At 34.7% G+C, this 20,391-nt stretch overlaps 1 protein-coding gene and 1 non-coding gene across 23 annotated transcripts in view; one reads left to right on the forward strand and one right to left on the reverse strand.

The window, feature by feature from the left end:
* Positions 1-20,391, forward strand: part of MIPOL1 (mirror-image polydactyly 1) — a 410,565-nt gene that overhangs the window by 235,754 nt on the left and 154,420 nt on the right. For all 22 annotated transcript variants that reach the window (XM_028851506.2, XM_077940917.1, XM_028851505.2 and 19 more), the window contains one exon: positions 2,322-2,416. In XM_028851506.2, coding sequence (XP_028707339.1) covers positions 2,322-2,416 — 95 coding nt within the window. The remainder of the gene's footprint in view (positions 1-2,321; positions 2,417-20,391) is intronic.
* On the reverse strand, positions 13,917-14,021 carry LOC114679747 (U6 spliceosomal RNA). The gene has a single exon (XR_003731860.1). It is a non-coding gene; the product is annotated as a U6 spliceosomal RNA (small nuclear RNA).

Consider the following 20,391-nt stretch of genomic DNA (forward strand, 5'->3'; position numbering starts at 1 on the left):
CACTGTAGCATAGGGTAAAGTATTTCCCAAAAAAGAAATGCTGCCAGATAAGCATATATGTGATAAAGTAAGGATATTGTAAAGCCAGAAAGTTTATAGTAGCTTTGAACATAATCACTAGGGCCTAGGAAGAAAATTAGATGCTGGGAATTAAGAAATTGAGTGAACTGTTATAAAACAACACCAAGTCTTCATAGTCAACTAAATGTGGGAGGAGAAAGTGAAATTTTCAATAATACCTTAAGCATGGGAATTTAAACTTATCACAGTCCCATTTTCATTATGAAAAATTCTAGGCCGGGCGCGGTGGCTCAAGCCTGTAATCCCAGCACTTTGGGAGGCCGAAACGGGTGGATCACGAGGTCAGGAGATCGAGACCATCCTGGCTAACACGGTGAAACCGTGAAACCCCGTCTCTACTAAAAAATACAAAAAACTAGCCGGGCGAGGTGGCGGGCGCCTGTAGTCCCAGCTACTCGGGAGGCTGAGGCAGGAGAACGGCGTGAACCCGGGAGGCGGAGCTTGCAGTGAGCTGAGATCGGCCACTGCACTCCAGCCTGGGCCACAGAGCGAGACTCCGTCTCAAAAAAAAAAAAAAAAAAAAAAAAAAAGAAAAAAAAATTCTAGGCAAAAACTACATTTTAGTGTTTTCCTACAATAATTTTTGTTTTGTTGGTTGGTTTTGGTTTTGGTTTCTGTGCACAGGTACCAAGTAAAAGACTTCAAAACAATCATTTTATTTCAGCATTTGTATATATGTAGCACTGGCACATATTTATTTAGTAAAATCTATATTACCTGTTCAGTATTTGATATTCCTTAAATGCACGTTTGAAGTCTGAAGTTTTTAAAGTTGAATGTGATATGTGTGATTCTTTTTGACCTGCCATTAGTCACAGTGGGTATCTGTGTCTTCCAAGTTACCATTTTAATCACATTTTATGGTATACTGAAAATTGGAAAAGCTTTCATTCTTTGACATTAAGAATCAGCCATCTATTTTTACTTTAGATGCTTTTCCCTAATTTTTTAGAATGTTTTATCTCTAATTATGGACTATGGCATGTTAAAGCAAGCTTTCAAACATCTTAAATTTAGCTATAAGGTAACACTTGGATAGAATTTACCAGTTCAGAGAACAAATTAATCTTAATGCTAAAACTTATATGCAAAGGTCCGAACTGCTGCATGTTTTTAAAATTATCTATTATTAAAATAGAAAAGTGGCACTCTGTAAAGTTCACTTTTATTATGTTGATTAATTTTCCTATAATCAGGATTTTACAATTTTTCATATGACTTCTTACACAATAAAACAATTCCAGTGAAATTATGTGAATTCAGCAAAATTCTGAACCTGTGGCTCCAAACTTCTATTACTTTTTAATTGTTGGTGGTTTTCCTACTTTGTGAGGTTTGTGACAACAATTTGCTCTGCGTTACCTTTCAAACACCACTTAAAGCAAAGTGAAAGATAACCATTTTATGAAAATTTAACTTTGAATAAACAATACTAAAATCTGACTTACCAGTGCCAGATTTTCAGTTATGTTGAAAACTGTTTTTGGTGTTGTTTGAAATCCAATGGGAATGATGGTGGGAACGTGGCAAATTCTTTTTAAATTACTATGTTGAACCTCATTGAAAAAAACTGATTACCTGTTCTTTAAAACTGAAATATTATAGCAGGATGGAACAATAATGCTCCTTTAATAAAGTATCACTAGCATTTAGGGTTGCTGCCATTCTCCCCTTTCAGAATTTGTTTTTTTCCCACAGAGAAGGAATTGAAAAGGTTAAGTCATAACTGTAAGAATCAGTTTGTAGCCTGCTGTATTTTTTTCACATTCAGTATGAAAGATGGCTTGACAACATATTTAGAATTTTCTGAGTTTTACTGTTAATAAAGTTAAAAGAAAATCTAGTATGATCAGGCAGTGGAGCCACATTAAATTTGTATGTGAAACACACATTGTACTTATCTCTACTATAGATATTGCTCTGAAACCCATGTTCCACTTTCTGAATTCTCTGTATAAAGTTAAACATTGCAGAAGGGCATATATCTGATGATACAGATAAATAAGGTTGAAGTTTAGTAATGAGCAAGGTTGCTAAATTTAATATGTTCAAGTTTTTAGTATTTGTATTATTAATGCCTTTAGACTATTTTCTGGTAACTTATGAGACTCTACTGAAAACATTCATAGGTTTGGTTTTTTTTAACTGTCAGTAATTTAAGACTACTATTCTTACTGTAGTACTCTATTCTATCACACTAAAATGAATACTGAATTTCTTAAAATATTAATTGCTTGCAGGCAAAGTTGTTATCTATGCAACAAGCCAGAGAAACTGCAGTTCAACAGTACAAAAAACTGGAAGAGGAAATCCAGACCCTTCGAGTTTACTACAGGTAAAATTCTTTTCAGCCTGGGGTTAAGTAAATATTGTTAGTTTGGGAAATGTTTCTACCTGATTTTACAATAGTGAATAAGGAAATACCTCAATGAAATTAAATATTATGCACTTAAAGCATTTTTATAACTAAAAAAAGATTCAGGCTTACAATATTTCTTATTCTACCTCTTCTCTTTCCTATATTTGGTCAAGTTTAAATTTCTACTCTCGTCATAACTATGAAATTTACATAATCCATTACCATGTATCTAAATGAAGCCTGGATAGCTGTTGAGCTATTTGTCCATCTAAATACCACCTCTAAAACAATTGTAAATGTAAAATATACATATATTTATATTTATATGTATAAATGTAATATATATTTAAATATATATTTTTAAAACAGCACATGCATAGTAATAATAATCTTTCATGTATTTTAATATGACAGAGTTATTAATTTATGTTACAGGAGTATTCACAACTACTCCTGTAACATTAATAAGGTAGGTATTTTTTAATGAAAATGAATAGAAATGTCAGAATGTATCTCTTATAGTAATGGTAAACTTTTGTTTCAGGTTTGTATGTGAGAAACAGAGAAAAGATTGTGTATTGGGTTATGTGTAAAACATATATTCTTACAGTGGATCATGGTAGAAAACATTGAAAAAACACACCAATGTACAATGCTATGTATATTCTTTCATTACTAAGTTTAAAAAAATCCTCAAGTCTGAAATGTAGAAATTCACTAAGGGGGCTGTTAAATTTTTGAAAGATTTTTGTTTTAATTTGGACCTTTTCTGAGAATAAAGTTAAAATGCATAAAATACAATTAAATCAAAATGTTTAATTGAAATACAGTTAAGAAAATATTGTGTCATGATATATCATGATATACATGCATCATTATTAATGGATAAAATAACTAGATCTAGCAGTAAGTCCATTAACAACTTTAATTTCAAGCCAGTGATGACTGTAAGTGGTATTTTTGGATAACTGCAAATGCTGAAATGTGACATGAAAATACCAGTGATTTCTATGGGTGCAAACTCTCAAGAACCACTGATAGTACTACTGCAATTTCTTGCTCATGTTCATAATTGTAGGAAATACTGTAGTTCCATGAGAGTTGGTGAAAATAAAGGTGTAATTCTTTCCCATCCCCAGGTTAAGCCCTCCTGCTTTGGAGCAATGTTAGTAACATCTGTAGTAGTTGGCTATTGTTATGAGTTGAATTATGCCCCCCAAAAGGGTTATGCTGATGTCCTAACCCCTGCTATCTCAGAATGTGATTTTATTTTGAAATAGGGTTTGTACAGAGGTAATCAAGTTAAAATAAAGTCAGTAGGGTGGGCTGTAATCCACTACTATTGGTGTCCGTATAAAAAGGGGAAATTTTGGACACAGAGACAGACATGCACAGAGGGAAGACAATCTGAAGACACATGGGGAGAAGACTGCCATGTATCTACAAGCCAGGCAATTGCTGGCAAACACCAATTGCTGGCAAACACCAAACACTAGAAGAGGCAAGGAAGGACTCTCCTTTACAGTTGTCAGAAAGAACATAGCCCAGCTGACACCTGATTCCAGACTTCTGTAGTTTCCAGAACTATGTGACATTAAATATCTGTTGTTTTAACAGTACCACCCAGTTTGTGGTACTTTGTTATGGCTGTCCTTGGAAACGAATGCAGTTATCAAACATCAAGTATGTTTGGTTGGTCACTGACTGTTGGGAATCATTTGCTTTTGCAATTAGAATTAGTATCTATAAGTGGGCATACAGGTAAGCAAAACCCTGATGATGAATGAATACGTACTACCAACCTACTTTATTTTGGACTATAAAATGAATATTACACTCTTTCGCCTGTCTTTTACCCAATGACTCTCAACTGTAGCTGCTATTAGAATAATCTGATGGTCTCTAAAAATTCTGACGCTTAGCCCACTGCATGCTGATTACATCAGTGTCTTTTTAAAGCTCTCTAGAAAATTCCCGTGTGCAGCCAAGTTTGAGAGCTGATGTTCTACATGCATATTTCAGTTAGCTCCATTAAATTAAGGTCTCTTATTGGTAAAGTAATAAAGAGGCAGATATTAAACCAGTTATTAACACATGAATACCATATGATTTGTGCCCTGACCACGGACATTGCAACGTGGTAAGTAGTAGATTCACCCTATTGATGGAGAGGATTTTTATGGAACATTCTCCAGTAGCATTTATGGGACAGGACAGTGGGTGCTCTGTTGATGAAGTGACAGTGTCAGAGAATTCCGAGAGGTATATGATAATGTTGCATGAACTGACATTACTTCCTAACAAGCAAACCTTGATGCCAGTTCCTGAAGCTCCTTCTCTGCCAAATTGTGAAAGATGATTGAATCATTTTTGAAAATCATAAGGCTAAAATTCTTGTTTTTCAAATACTCTTTAAAATCTACATGAGTCTAGTAGGATTATATGATCTCTTCTAAATAGAGGTTGGTAATTATTGGTTCAAAGATATGCTTCACAACTACTTTTCTCACTGCTACTTAAAAAATATTTCTGGTGATGTAATAAAGCCACTGGGATTTGCAATTAGACAGCCATGCCATGTGTGGTCGTGTATAAATGAACCTCACCAAACTCCTTTCCTTTCTTTAAAATGAGAGTAATAGTACCTACTTATAGGGTTGTTTTAAGTGTGTTCAGCTCTGAGCACAGTGTTTGGTTTATTGTTATTGATCAACCAGTGTTAAGATATATTTCTTTTTAAAACAAAAGATCAGTGAGGTAGGAGTAGAACCAAAAAATATATCACTGAAACTAGAGAAGATTTCCCAAAGGAAAAAAGAGTCAAATGTTACTAAGTGGTTAACTCTGATAAGGACCAAAGGTATCCTTTACATTGGAAATTCAGTGGCCATTAGTGACTTCCACAGAGTAGTTTAGTCAATAGAGTATTATATATAGACATCAGTTTTCTGTGAATTGAAGAGTAATTAGGAGGTAAAGAAGCATAGCAATTTGGACAATAGAGCAGTCCTTGAAGAAACTTGAGTAAGAAAGGTGGTTGTGATAATTGAGAAGAGAGGAAACGTAGGTTAAGGATTTTTGTTTTTGAAAAATAGCAAATACTTGAGTATATTTATGGCTAATTTGAAGAAGCCAAAAGAAAGAATTCTTATAGAGCAGGATTCCAGAGGAAGTAGGAAGAGTTGGAATTTAGAGTATCTGCAGAAAAGTTCACCTTGAAAAAGAAGCTGGCCAAATTGTGATCAGAGACAGGAGTAAAGGAGTTAAGAATAGCTGTATTACTAAATTTGAGGCCACAATTAGTATTAGCCACGCCCCCCCCCACCTCCTGCATAAAGTAGGGGTCAGTGTTGGCTTCTGAACATGAGAGGTTGGGCAGATCACCTGAGGTCAGGAATTCGAGACCACCCTGGCCAACATGGCGAAACCCTGTCTCTACTAAAAATACAAAAAATTATCCAGGCGTAGGGGCGGATGCCTGTAATCCCAGCTACTCAGGAGGCTGAGGTAGGAGAATCGCTTGAACCTGGGAGGTGGAGGTTGCAGTGAGTCAAGATTGCACCATTGCACTCCAGCCTGGGCAACAAGAGTGAAACTCTGTCTCAAAATACACACACACACACACACACACACACACACACACACAAATATATATATAATGCAAGAGCTGAAGAGACAGGAGATTGAAATCAGAAAGCGGAATGTTACTATTTAAGTGAAATGCTTAAATGAAGTGAAGCACTCAGTTCTGAGCATGATGCAAAAACAGATAAATCCTACCTATTGAATGAAGAGTGGCATATCACTAGATATATCATAAGAGACCTGCACAATGTGTGATGCATGGAAGAATGTTTGGTATCCACTCAAAAATGTAAGGGAAGTTGCATCTTCCAGGGAGATTCCATGTTTCCCCTAAAACAAAAAGATACAGAGAACTTTCCTGCTTCGCTGATGGGAATGTAAATTGATGCAGTCACTGTAGCAGACAATTTAGTGGTTCCTCAAAGGTCAAACATAGAATTACCATATGATCTAGCAAGCCCACTCCTAGGTATATACTCAAAAGAATTGAAAGTAAGGACAAGCAGTTACTGTACACCAGTGTTTATGAAAGCATTGTTCATATTAACCAAAAGGTAGAAACCACCCAAGTGTCCCTCTGCAGATGAATAAACAAAATGTGGTATATACAGAGAATGGAATATTATCCAACTATTCATTATTCAAAAACAAATGAAATTCTGATACATGCTGCAACATGGACAAACCTAAAGACATTATGCTAAGTGAAATAAATCAGATAAGAAAGACGAAGATTGTATGATTCCACTTATATGAGGTACTTAAAATAGGCAAATTCACAGAGACAGAAAATAAAATAGAGGTTACCCAGAGTTGAAGAAAGGGAATAGGGAGTTATAAGAGTGGGGAATTATATGATGTACACAGAGTGGGATGATGAAAAGTTGTGGAAATGAATAATGGTGATAATTGTACAATATTGTCAGTGTACTTACTGCCAGTAAGTTGTACAGATAAAATGGTTAAAATAGTAAATTTTATGTTGTCATTTTACTACACATTTTTTAAAGGTACAGAGCACACTCTGTGAGGATATACAGAAATTTATTTTAAATGGGATCAGTAAAAGATTCCTGTGATGTACAACTCTAGGAAGGGGGAGGAAATTACCAAAAAACCAAGCTTAAGTTTCCTGCAAGCTGAAAGTCTATTTTAATTTGATTTAAATTAAAGTAAACTGTATTTCTTCCACACCTAGTAAATGATGCTTACTTATCTGTATGTCAAACACAACTAATTCATAGAGATATTAGGTTTCTCTACTAATTTTCTTATGTTATAGAAGAAATGAAAAGGTTCCTTTTTATGTGAAGGAACCTAAAACTAACTCCGTAATTTTCAGATAGATTAAATAGATAGATAGAACTCATAGATAACGGATTATGTTTGGCAAGCAATACTTTCAACTATCCAAATCAGTTTACATTTACATATACATTTATACATGTATGCTATCAGAGAAAGTTATTTACCAATATTTAAGAAAAAATAAGGGTAGGAAAATATAGGATTAGAACAGGTAGCTAGAGCCAGGGGTGAGTCAGAATACAGCCGGCATGTATACTGTGAAGCAGCAAAAGAGAAAGCTTCAACTCTGACTCTCAACTCTCCAACAGCCAAAACAATGGAGGACGTATGATCAGCTCTTCGTTTTAGGGGCAGATTAAAATATGATGATGGCTTTCCTTCTACCTTTCCTTTGATTTTACTAATTAGTGGCTGGACATGGTGGCTCACGCCTGTAATCCCAGCACTTTGGGAGGATGGCGGATCGCTTGAGTCCAGGAGTTCAAAACCAGCCTGGGCAACATGACCAAACCCTGTCTCTACAAAAAATACAAAAATTAGCAAGGCATGACATGTTCCTGTAATCCCAGCTACTCGGGAGGCTGAGGTGGGAGGATCGCTGAGGTGGGAGGATCACTGAGGTGGGAGGATCACTTGATCACAAGAGGCAGAGGTTGCCGTGGGTGGAGATCACACCAGTGTACTCCAGTCTGGGAAACAGAGTGAGACTCTGTCTCCCCAGTTTTTTTCTTCTTTACTAATTAGTGATACTGGCGTTTTTTTTTTTTTTTTCCTTCTCTGAGTTTGGTGTAAGAGCTACTGCTGGTAAAAACATTCCATTCCCTTGTATGGAAATAAGGAAAATGGAAATATGGAAATACAGGTTTATGAGTTTCTTTATTCTGTTTGTTTCCTTTGAGTTTTAGAATATTTTGAGTGCTAAGAAAATGAAGCCTTGGCCTTTTGTTTCTTTCAGCAGTTAGGAGGAGTGGCCAGTGAGATGGGAGGGTAGAGATAATAAACTTACCACTGTAGCTGATAGCTCTTTTGCATTAAAACAGAAAAGATAGCAGGAGAGGAATAACAATATCAAGATTTAAAATAAATTCCATATATTATAAAAGTGCTATTATTAAATATTAGTACCTCCTGATTGCTATAGCAAATGCTAAATTCATTTGCAACACCTTCGTTAATCAAATCTAGACAGTTCCATCAAGAAAGAATCTTAAACTTTTAGGGATTAGATTTGTATTTAGTAATGATTTTTTTCCTGTTGTTATAAACCTGTAGTGCTGCATTCCTACGTTCAGGAGACATAATAATAACAAATTCTTTTCTAATTGAGGGAATGCCTGTTTCAATGTTTGCTGATTTTATAGTGCTTCCTTATATTTCCTTTCACTTAAAGAAAGTGTAAATTAAAGTGTTTAGACAAGAATTAGACCTTGTTGTTTGGTGGCAGTAGTATAGGATTTATTATACATATTATAATTAACAACAGTCAGTGTGCTTTACATTTTTGTTATATTTTATGTGATTGCATGTGTGAATTTGTAATGCCATTCAGAATATGGTAAATTTGACATTTTAGAACATAAATGTTGAAGAGAATGCTTCACTTTTTAAGGTAGTTTGTTTCCTATGATTGAACTAGTATTTTTTGACAATAATTATATGAAATACTTATGTGTTTAACATAGTGAAAAGTGGGATAAACATGAACCCTACTTACTGGGTTTGTAATATACATTTAAAAGTCATAGAAACCATAAAGATAGAGTCCAGATGAAATATACTCAAAAAGAAAGTAAAATTCTTTATTTTTTTCTGTACTACTTTAGTAAATTTTATTCAGTATGGGTCCTGTTCTCTTTATATACTTTTTTTGGTCTGTGTATATACTATCCTTAACAATCAGAAATACTGCTGATTGTCACTAGAATCCGTGAGGTTTTTTATTTTTTTTATGGTAGTGATAGTTTTTTACTGAACCATATGCTTTCTTGGTTGGAACTACGAGTTGGTAAGAAAAGTCACTGGTGATTATAGCATGCAAACTATAGCCATGAAGCTAAAAATACATGAAGTATTTTTCTCAATGCAAATCCCTCATCAAGAGTGGGGTTGAACACTTGATCCTGACCTCATTAGTTGTATATTCTAATCAATTGGCCTACCCAGTGACATAAAATTTTTGTCACACCTCTGTTTTCTCTAATAATTAACTATTTATGGAGCTACATTATGGTACCATACTGCAACAGCTGTGATTAAAAAGAACACAAGAAGACTTGAATTACACTTCCATCTTTGGCATTAATCAGATTTTTTTTTTTTTTTTTTGATTACTGTAGACAAGTTTCAACTTTGCTAGATTTCAGTTTCTTTAATTTTGATGTGAGAAGCTTTTTCTACTTCTCACATTTTATGAAATTTGTTACCCCTTTATATGAAGTAGATTAAATTTTTATTTAGTAACATTTAGAGTCAAACAGTCTTTTTATGCCATTAAGTTATATCTATTTTTCAGGGCCTTTAAATTTAAAAATTTACAGCTGGCTTCACTATTCAAGTCACTATGTATATATTTATTGGTGACTCTGGAATGTAAAACAAAAATAAAATTAAAACAGTTTAAAAAAAAAACTTAAAGTATACATTTTCTACATGTCCAGTGATTTGGACTATATTTATTAAGCATTCGTCTCTTCTTCCTCTCAACTTACAGAATATGGCATTTACTAAGTGACTTAACTTCTGAATGTCGGTTGCCTCACCTGTAAACATCAATAATATCTGACCTGCTTAATATGAAAACCAGTGAGATGATATATCTGAATGTTTTTGAAAACTGTAAAGCACTGTGCCAAGGAAATATATTACTAAGTGTAATTTATAAAATCACTTACAAATTTTTGCTGTCTTGAGATATAAGACAATTAAATTAGTAAAGAGGTTATTGCTACTGAAGTAAATTTAAATCTTCTGTAACTTTGTATCCAGAAGGACGTTTTTTGGCATTATCGGTTTTCATGATTTTCTGCACCTTATTCAACACAGTAAGTTATAAGAATAAAACTAAATGTCAACATGTATAGCTCTCAACTGCTAGTTGTTATTCTACAAAGTGACTCAACCTCCTTTTAAGAGCATTTAGCAAAATATTTTGTCACTCAATGGTTGTGCCTAGCAAAGGACCCAGAGTTTGTATTAGAATGGGCTTGCTAATTATAAGTCCTGGAATTTGATGTTTCTAAACATTATTTCTATTAGCTTGAGAAAAATATAATTTTATATTTTGTTACATTTTAAAAGTGCAGTGTTTCCCTTGGTCTTGGCACTCAGAATCACTATTATTATAGGTCCACAGGTGGCAGTTGCCTCCTACATAGGTAATCTTTGATTCATCGCTTTCTTAAATTTAATTTCTAACCAACTTTTGCTAGATTTTTCCTTGCAATCATTGTCACTTTTGCCTTTTCCTACTTAGACTACACCTGAATAATTTCATGACCAAGCTTTTTTTGCTACTTTGTTTACTTGTCTTCTCCATCCTTACTTCTCTTAAGATTCCTGAAACTTTATTTTCACCCTCTCATTCAGTCATCAATAGTATTTAACAATACCACATTACATATATAATAAAATCCAAACTCTTTAATGTAACATTCATGAACTTCCTCGATATTGCTGCCATCTCTGTTTTGTTTTGTTTTGTTTTTGAGACAATCTCTCTCTGTTGCCCAGGCTGGAGTGCAGTGGCGTGATCTCGGTTCACTGCAACCTCTGCCTCCCAGGTTCACGCCATTCACCTGCCTCAACCTCCCAAGTAGCTGGGACTACAGGCGCCCGCCACCATGCCTGGCTAATTTTTTTTTTTTTTTTTGTATTTTAGTAGAAACGGGGTTTCACCGTGTTAGCCAGGATGGTCTCGATCTCCTGACCTCGTGGTCTGCCCACCTCAGCCTCCCAAAGTGCTGGGATTACAGGCGTGAGCCACTGCACCTGGCCCTGTTTCTAATTTAATATTTCACCAATCATCTTTTTGCTTCCCAGTTTCATTCATATTTGTGTCACTGGCATATTGCTTATATATATACATATAGCATATTGCTCTCTCTCTCTATATATATATAGTAAGTGCTCAACAAGTATTTGTTACACTGAATTGACTATTATGTGCACTTCCAAAATAGATTGTTCAATATTTCATGGACACACCCAACAATTTCCCACTTCAGTGCTTTCTCATATGTCATCTTTTCCTCCTGGACTATTCCATCTCTGCCTATCCCATTTTTATTGAGGCTTCGCATCATAATTTAAATAACAGCTATTCTATTAATCCTTTTCTAATCTTGTCCTTTAGAAGTGATCTCAATATGTAAAATTCCTATCATAGTTATTCACAGTGGCTCTCTAGCAATACATACCTCATGCTTTCTTGTCCAATAGTTCTATGAATGTGTGTCTTAATTCCCCTACTAGTGCTTCTGTTCTTCATGTATAGCAAGACTTCAGTAAATATATATCAGCAAATGAATAAACAATCAAATTTAACACGAGATTGAAAGTTTCTTCAGATGTAAAGTGTCTCCTGCACAGTTTTTTTTGTGTGCAATGCATATAAGAAGTCATTGATAAATGTGTGAATGAATGAATGATTTGAGATGACATGAACCTAGTCTAGCATGTAGGTTAGTTATCTACACGGATGTGGGTCAAAATGGGGTCTCCATATAATAAAGCAAATATATCACCTACCAAAAAAAAATTCTTTTTTTTAGACGTACAGTGCTCATATTTGAAAACTATCATTGGAAACATTTGTTTGGATTTTACCTTTCTTAAAATTTAGAATTAAAAAAAACTTAGGAAAAATATCATTATCCAGTGTTCATTGCAGCATTATTCTTAGAATGAAAAAATAAATTAAAATATTTTCCGTGGATGCTTTGTTTGGTCTGCATATCATTGGAAAAAATATATTAAATTCATTGCCAAGATGAGATCTAGGAGATCTGGCAATGTGGGACCCTTAGGATTATAGTATGACATGTTTATTATTCAGGGTCTTCAGAGAAAGAGAATCAATAGACTGTATATAAATAGGGCAAAAGATTTGTTTTAAGAAGTTGGCTCAAACAATTGTGGGGCCTGGCAAGTCTGAAAAATCTCAGGGCAAGCCATCAGGCTGCAAAACCAGTGAAGGGTTGATGTACTTTTTATAATTTGTTATTTTTGAGTCAGGGTCTTGCTCTGTTTCCTAGGCTGGAGTGCAGTGGCGCAATCATAGCTCACTGCAGCCTCAAACTCCCATGTTCAAGTGATCCTCCTGCCTCAGCCTCCCGAGTAGCTAGGACTACAGGCACTTGCCACCATGCCTAGTTTTTTTTGTTTTTTTTTTTTTAATTATACTTTAAGTTCTGGGATACATGTGCAGAACATGCAAGTTTGTTACACAGGTGTACATATGCCATGGTGGTTTGCTGCACCCATCAACCCATTGTCTACATTAGGTATTTCTCCTAATGCTATCCCTCCCCTTGCCCCCCAGCCTCCAACAGGCCCCGGTGTGTGATGGTCCCCTCACTGTGTCCATGTGTTCTCACTGTTCAACTTCCACTTATGAGTGAGAACATGTGGTGTTTGGTTTTCTATTCCGGTGTTAGTTTGCTGAGAATGATGGTTTCTAGCTTCATCCATGTCCCTGCAAAGGGCATGAACTCATTCTTTTTTGTTTGTTTTTTTGAGATCAAGTCTCGATCTGTTGTCCAGGCTGGAGTGCAGGTTCAAGTGATTCTCCTGCCTCAGCCTCCTGAGTAGCTGAGATTACAGGTGCCCGCTACCATGCCTGGGTAATTTTTGTATTTTTAGTAGAAACAGGGTTTCGCCATGTTGGCCAGGCTGGTCTCAAACTCCTTATCTCACGTGATCACCCGCCTCGGCCTCCCAAAGTGCTGGGATTACAGGCGTGAGCCACCGCACCCGACCCTGAACTCAGTCTTCTTTATGGCTGCATTGTATTCCATGGTGTATATGTGCTACATTTTCTTTATCCAGTCTATTATTGATGGGCATTTGGGTTCGTTCCAAGTCTTTGCTATTGTGACTAGTGCCACAATAAACATACGTGTGCATATGTCTTTATAGTAGCATGATTTATAATCCTTTGGGTACATACCCAGTAATGGGATCGCTGGGCCAAATGGTATTTCTGGTTCTAGATCCTAGAGGAATCACCACACTGTTTTCCAAAATGGTTGAACTAATTTACACTCCCACCAACAGTGTAAAAGCGTTCCTATTTCTCCACATCCTCTCCAGCATCTGTTGTTTCCTGTCTTTTTAATGATCGCCATTCTAACTGGTGTGAGATGGTATCTGACCGTGGGATTTGCATTTCTCTAATGACCAATGATGATGAGCTTCTTTTCATATATTTGTTGGCCACATAAGTGTCTTCTTTTGAGAAGTGTCTGTTCATATCCTTTGCCCATTTTTTGATGAGGTTTTTTTTTCTTGTAAATTTGTTTAAGTTCCTTGTCGGTTCTGGATATTAGCCCTTTGTTAGATGGATAGATTGCAAAAGTTTTCTCCCAAAAATATGGAATGCTTCACGAACTTGCCTGTCATCCTTACACAGGGGCCATGCTAGTCTTCTCTGTATGGTTCTAATTTTAGTATATGTGCCAGAGGTGAGCACTAATTAAAAAAAAAAAAAATAGAGACAAGGTCTCACTATGTTGCCCAGGCTAATCTTGAACTCCTGACATCAAGCAGTCCTCTCACCTCAACTTCCCAGTGTTGAGATTACAGGTGTGAGTCACTGCACTTAGCAGATGTTGTGGCCTTGAGTCTCAAGATGCAGAATTTCTTCCTCCTTAGGGGACCTCAGTCTTCCACTGATAGGATAAGGTCTACTCATAATTATAGAGGCAGTCTATTGTACTCAAAGTCTACTAATTAAACATGTTAATCACAGCAAAACAAAAACAAAAACAAAAAAAAACCCACAAAATCCCTTCACAGCAGCATCTAGATTGCTGTTTGACCAAATATCTCATTACCATAGCCTAGCCAAGTTGACACATGAAATTAACCATCACTCATGCATTTCAACAATTGACTAGGGGTAAGTAAAAATTACCCTCTCTAAAAGAGGCATGCACTTGCCATTTCACCACTTTCTATTCCACCTACTTTGTGAATTTAAAGTCATCTTCCTCGACCTTGTACGTATTTAATTTTATGACCCCAAATGTGTGTTGTGATATTACTTATAAAATGGATGTTTGTACACATATACATATACTGTAGCCCCTGGCTACCTCTCTAACCTTATTTCTTAACATGTTTCTACTCTTGGTTCACTCGAGCCACACAAGGTCCCTTAATAACTCAAATATTCTAGGTGTGCTCCCATCCCAGCGCCCTGCCATGTGTTTTCTCTGCCTGGAGTGTTCTACCCCCAGAATGTCACATGAGTGTGTTCCTTTACTTTGTTCAACTTTCTGCTTCAATATCACAACATCACACTATCTAAAATAGCGTACCCTGTTACTACATCACTTTATTTGTTACCCTCCTTTATTATTATTTTTTTCATAATAGACATGCTTACACGACACTGTACTGTGTTTATGGATTGTCCTTTAGGATTTTGTTTTTTTCTTCCTACTGAATCTTATACCTGAATCACTGCTTCGCACGTCTTTGATGCTCAATAAGTGTTTTGAATGAGTGAGTATGTATTAATATATGTATGTGCTTAACCATTGTGATACATTAGAAACTTAACAACAGGTTGCCTGGGAAGTGAGACTGAGTCTAACAGTCAGATTTCTTACATTCATGGTAAGTGAGAGAAGACTTTAACTTTCCTTTCATACCCTAATAAAGTGTTTGAATTTTAAAAATTTTTATGTACATGTATTACTTTTGTATATTATATCAATGAGTTTGTAAGTTTTGAAAAGACTCATGCGTGGTAACCTGCACAAATTAAGCTTAGTGCTTAGAATTGATAATGAAAAACTGATCCATGTTTTGGTATATCTATTTATGACAATGTGATTAATTTTTTAAATAGATTTTATTAGTGTTGTGCTTTAAAAAAGGCAGGATTTATAAGGGAATTAAATTCCAGAGTAGACTTTATTCACCTGTGTTATGTAAAATATACATGTAAATGATAACTTCACTTACATTTTATGTTTGCCAAATATTTTTAACTGTTTTTGAAGGTATTTTACATGGCAGTATTTCAAGCACTTTTTAAAAGTAAAATAAGATGTTAAAAAAATACTACCAACTTTAAAAGAACTATTAACGTAACATTCTTCTTCAACTTGATGTAGAAACAGGGTTCTGTGACTGGTTAGAGATGAAGAGGGTGCCTTTTTAAAATAATTCAATACTGTGAACATTAGCTGTAGTCAGAAATGATAATGAGAGGAGAGAATTCCTTCATATTTCAATAAATTTCACTCAGTTTAATTAGGTTTATTTAGTATATTTTAATTATAGATGTTTTCTTTTTCTTTACATGACACATATGCATTAATAAATGAATTAAAGTTTTTTACTGAATCTAAACTAGTTAAAAATTTTGGCAAATGAAAATAATAGCTAATAATTGAAGACCTTTGTTCAGGACATTCTGATTCATTAATTGCAAAAACAATAAATGTTAAACATACAGTACAAGATCTAATAAACTGAGATCTTTAAGCTAGTTTTGATTTCTATAAACTTTCTAATGCCACTGCTGTCATAAAAAGCTTAGTAAATATTGACTAAGGATGATGATGACGATCCAGCAGTATTTTTAAGACTGGGTGGCACTGGCAGTACAGTCAGATATCCGGGACTTAACGTTGTTATTTTGCCATGAGGCCCTTTCACCTGGCCCTCTCCCAAAAGGATAAATGTTTACCTATAGTTAGGCATTTAAATGTGCAAATATTCCAGATTCAATTATATGTGAGGTAGCTAGAGTTTTCATTCTTTAAATCATGAACTAGTTCTCTAAAGTTTAAATGATTTACAAGTTTGCAAGGGTCAAAATAGACTTGACTGAATGTTTTCCCCATAATTCCAAAAATATTATTTTATAAGCCAGTTCAGTATAAAAATATTGTGCCCCACTGACTATTCCAAACCTAAAATATTTGTGAAACTTATGAATTTATTGAGGTTTAATTTACTATTCTGTTTAGCTGTTAAGCTTTAAATGTTGTTGTATAGTATGTCTTGTTCTCTTCAGGCTTAAAAGGGTTTTATGACAATCAGTATTCTATTAATGTAGTTCCAGTTATTCCCCAAATATCTTCTAAAACTTCCTGGTTCTAATTGAATCACAACTAAACAATATTCAGTTACTATGTAAAACAATCAGGAAGTTCAAAAGCCTAGAGATAGGGACTGGTTTTTTAGTTTAGTTTTATTCAATGTTAATCTGATCAAGATTTTCATTTATTTTAACCCATGGAAAGTTTAGTTGTCCTGTCAAGCTTGGTTAGCTGTTCTAAACTATAAAAAATAAAAATTTTTGAAAAAATGATATGAAAAAAGGTGAGAATTGAGATTTTGTCCTAGAAAGTTGGACACACTGTTGACTTAAATTATAATTAATAATGAAGAAAACATATATTTCTAAATCCACTTTCATTAGGTCTTCGTTCACCTTTTCACTTGTAAAACTTTTGTTTTCCATTCATTCTTATGTATGATACAGTGTTTTAATTGAGAGCTATCACCACAGTAAGACAGATGGTGCAGGTTGTGACTTTCTAGCTGAGTGACCATCTACAGGTAATTAACCTCTCAAAGCCTCAATTTCCTGACCTGCAAAATAAGAATTGTAATTATACCTGCCTCATATCATTGTTTTAGAATAACCAAATCAAATAATGCATGTACAATGCTTTATACAGTACTTGGGTACACTTAGGTGTACCCAAGGTAACCCATTATTATAATCCCTATGTTGAGTTTTTATTGTTATCATTAGCTCTTTTTTGAGAATCTGTCAATACATTTATAACTTTTTTCAGCATTTTAGACTTTAAATACAATATTTTGTGAACACAATATGCAATCATTTGATTTTTCTTTAGGAACAAGTTTTTACTGTAGTTAAGATGGTTGATTTTTTTCTTGTGAGGCATTTAAAAAATATGTTGTCAAAATGGCATGCTTGAACTTGGATTTGGCCCTTTTTGATTAACAGTTTGTTTTCAGGAGTTGTTTATTCACACAGCAACATTTTAATGTTCAAAATATATTGAGAAATAGAAATCTAATAATTTCATCACTTTTCCCCAACCTATGAAAAACATGTTTTCCAAAGAGTACAAATTCAAAATAATAACATTTTCTTCAATGTTTTGTGTTAAAATTTTTACCCCAGAAAATACAGATATAATTTTTAAAGCTATGTTTGTAATTCTTTCTATCTTGTATCTTGGAGTTTGATACATATGTTATTTAATCCCTTCAACATCCTTGTAAGGCATCATCCCTTTTTGGAGAGAAGAAAACTGAAACAGAGAGAAAACTAACATCCCCTAGGTTACATTAAGGCCATTGACAGAGGCATAAATATTACCTAATCCTCCTGATAGCTGGGCCTTTTACTTTACTACTGGACCCCTTCCTCTACCCTTGCCTCCCTCAGAAATACTGCTGAAGCAAAGCTGGTACTTCAGCATTATTTCCCTGATTTGGATATGCCTGACATGTTTATTGCACAAAACACATCACTGAGACCATGTTAAAGGCCGGTTAACGCGGTAAAAGAATCTGACCTGCTTTGGAGTTTAACAGTCTTTGTCTATGTTCAACCAAACTGTACAAATACAACCACAGTTGATGTCTGGATTTATAGACTACCACTGATTTTTTTTTGAACCTTTAAGCTCTAGCATTATATCATATGTTAAACTACAAAAACTAAATACTGTGCCTAACAGCAATTTTATCCATATAATCATAATAGTTTATGTTTATTAGTATGTTGTAGTGTTAATATTATTGTTTTATCTATGCTGTAGCACAATCACTAACCTAACAACAATCATATTTAGTAGTAACCATTAACCAAATAGCTATTTTCAGTTGTATATGAATTTGTTAAGAGCCTGCTGTGTACTAAAGACTGTGCAGACTTTTGTGAAACATAGAGTTAACAGAGGATAAGATGCAATTGCTACCTTAAAATAGATTATAATTAACTGGAGAAAAAAATATATACTAAAAATGAACATACATTACTATGTGCTGTTAAATGAAATACTTGGACACTTCCATAGCAAGTCACAGAAGGAAGAGATTCTTCTAGGCTTGAATAAATTTCACAAGATTTTATGGAATACTTGAGAATTGAAGTATATGAACCAATAAGGCTCTGATAGAGAGGAGAAGGAAGAGGGCATTCTAGCCTGGAAGAACAGAATAAGGAAAAGTAGAGGTTTAATGAACATACTGTGTTATATTATGGAATTAAGAGAAAATTGCAGGAATTTTATTGTTAACATGCATTTAGTTTTTATTCTGTTTCCTGGAGAGCCTTGGGAATATAGAGCTTATTCTTTGAAGCATTAAAAATTAAACTTATACTCAAAAGAAATGCTTCAATACTTTATATAGAATTTAAAGCATCTTAAAAGCCTAAATACATTTTTGAAAAGCTTATTATGGAGAATTTGGGACATATACAAAAGCCTACAGAATGAACTCTGCATGTACGCATCACTTGCCCCTGAAAACATCAACCCCTAGTCAATCAGATTTCATCCACACTCTCATGCATATACCCCCACTCTCTGGTATTATTTTCAGGTAAATCACATATATAATGTTACTTTACTTACAAATATTTCAGTATGTATCATCTAAAAGATAAGGACTCTTATTTTAGCATAATCACAATACCATTAACATACTTAAAAACAATTTAACAATAATATATTTTATTTAATAAATTTATTTTTTTGAGACAGGGTCTTGCTCTGTTGCTCAGGCTGGAGTTCTGTGGTGGAGTCACAGCTCACTGTAGCCTCCCCTTCCAAGGCTCAGTCTCCTGAATAGCTAGGACTACAAGCTCACGCCACCATGCCTGGCTAATTTGTTGGGGTTTTTTGTGTGTGACGACAAGGTCTCACTATGTTATCCTTCTGGTCTTGAACTCCTGGGCTCAAGTGCTTCTTCCAGCTCAGCCTCCCAAAGTGTTAGGATTACAGGCATGAGCCACTACACCTGGGCTAACAATAATTTCTTAATATCATCAAATACCCACTCAGTGCTAAAACTTCCAATTGTTTCATGTCATAATGTCTTACTAATTTGTGTTAATCAAGATTTAAATAAAATCCACATTGCAATTGACATATATACATTTTTATTATATAAATTTATGTGGCACAAGTACAGTTTCATTACATGCACAAATTAAGTGAGGGTCAGATCAAGGCTTTTAGGGTATCCATCACCTGAATAATGTACATTGTAGCCATTAAGTAATTTATCATTATCTACCCCCATTGCACCCCCTCACCTTTCTGAGTCTCTATTGTCTATCATTCCACTCTCTATGTCCATGGGTATACATTTTTTAGCACCCAGTTATGAATGAGAACATGCAATATTTGTCTTTCTGTGTCTGGCTTCTCTCACTGAAGATAATGACCTCCAATTCCATTCATTTTGCCCCCAAAAAACATGATTTCATTCTTTTTTATAGCTGTGTAGTATTCCATTGTGTATATAAACACCATATTTTCTTTACCCAGTTATCTGTGATGGACTCATAGGTTGATTCCATATCTTTGCCATTGTGGATTATGCTATGATAAACATACGAGTGCAATGTAATGATTTCTTTTCCTTTGGGTAGGTACCAAGTAGTAGGACTGCTGGATCAAATAGTAGTTCTGTCTTAAGTTCTTTGAGAAATCTCCATACTGTTTTCCACAGAGATTGTCCTAATTTACATTCCCACCAATAGTGTATGAGTTCACTTATGTCTGCCAACACACCAGCATGTTATTTTCTGACTTTCTAATAATGGCCAT

This window comes from Macaca mulatta, chromosome 7 (assembly GCF_049350105.2).
Source record: "Macaca mulatta isolate MMU2019108-1 chromosome 7, T2T-MMU8v2.0, whole genome shotgun sequence".
In the NCBI taxonomy this organism is placed as follows: Eukaryota; Metazoa; Chordata; class Mammalia; order Primates; family Cercopithecidae; genus Macaca; species Macaca mulatta.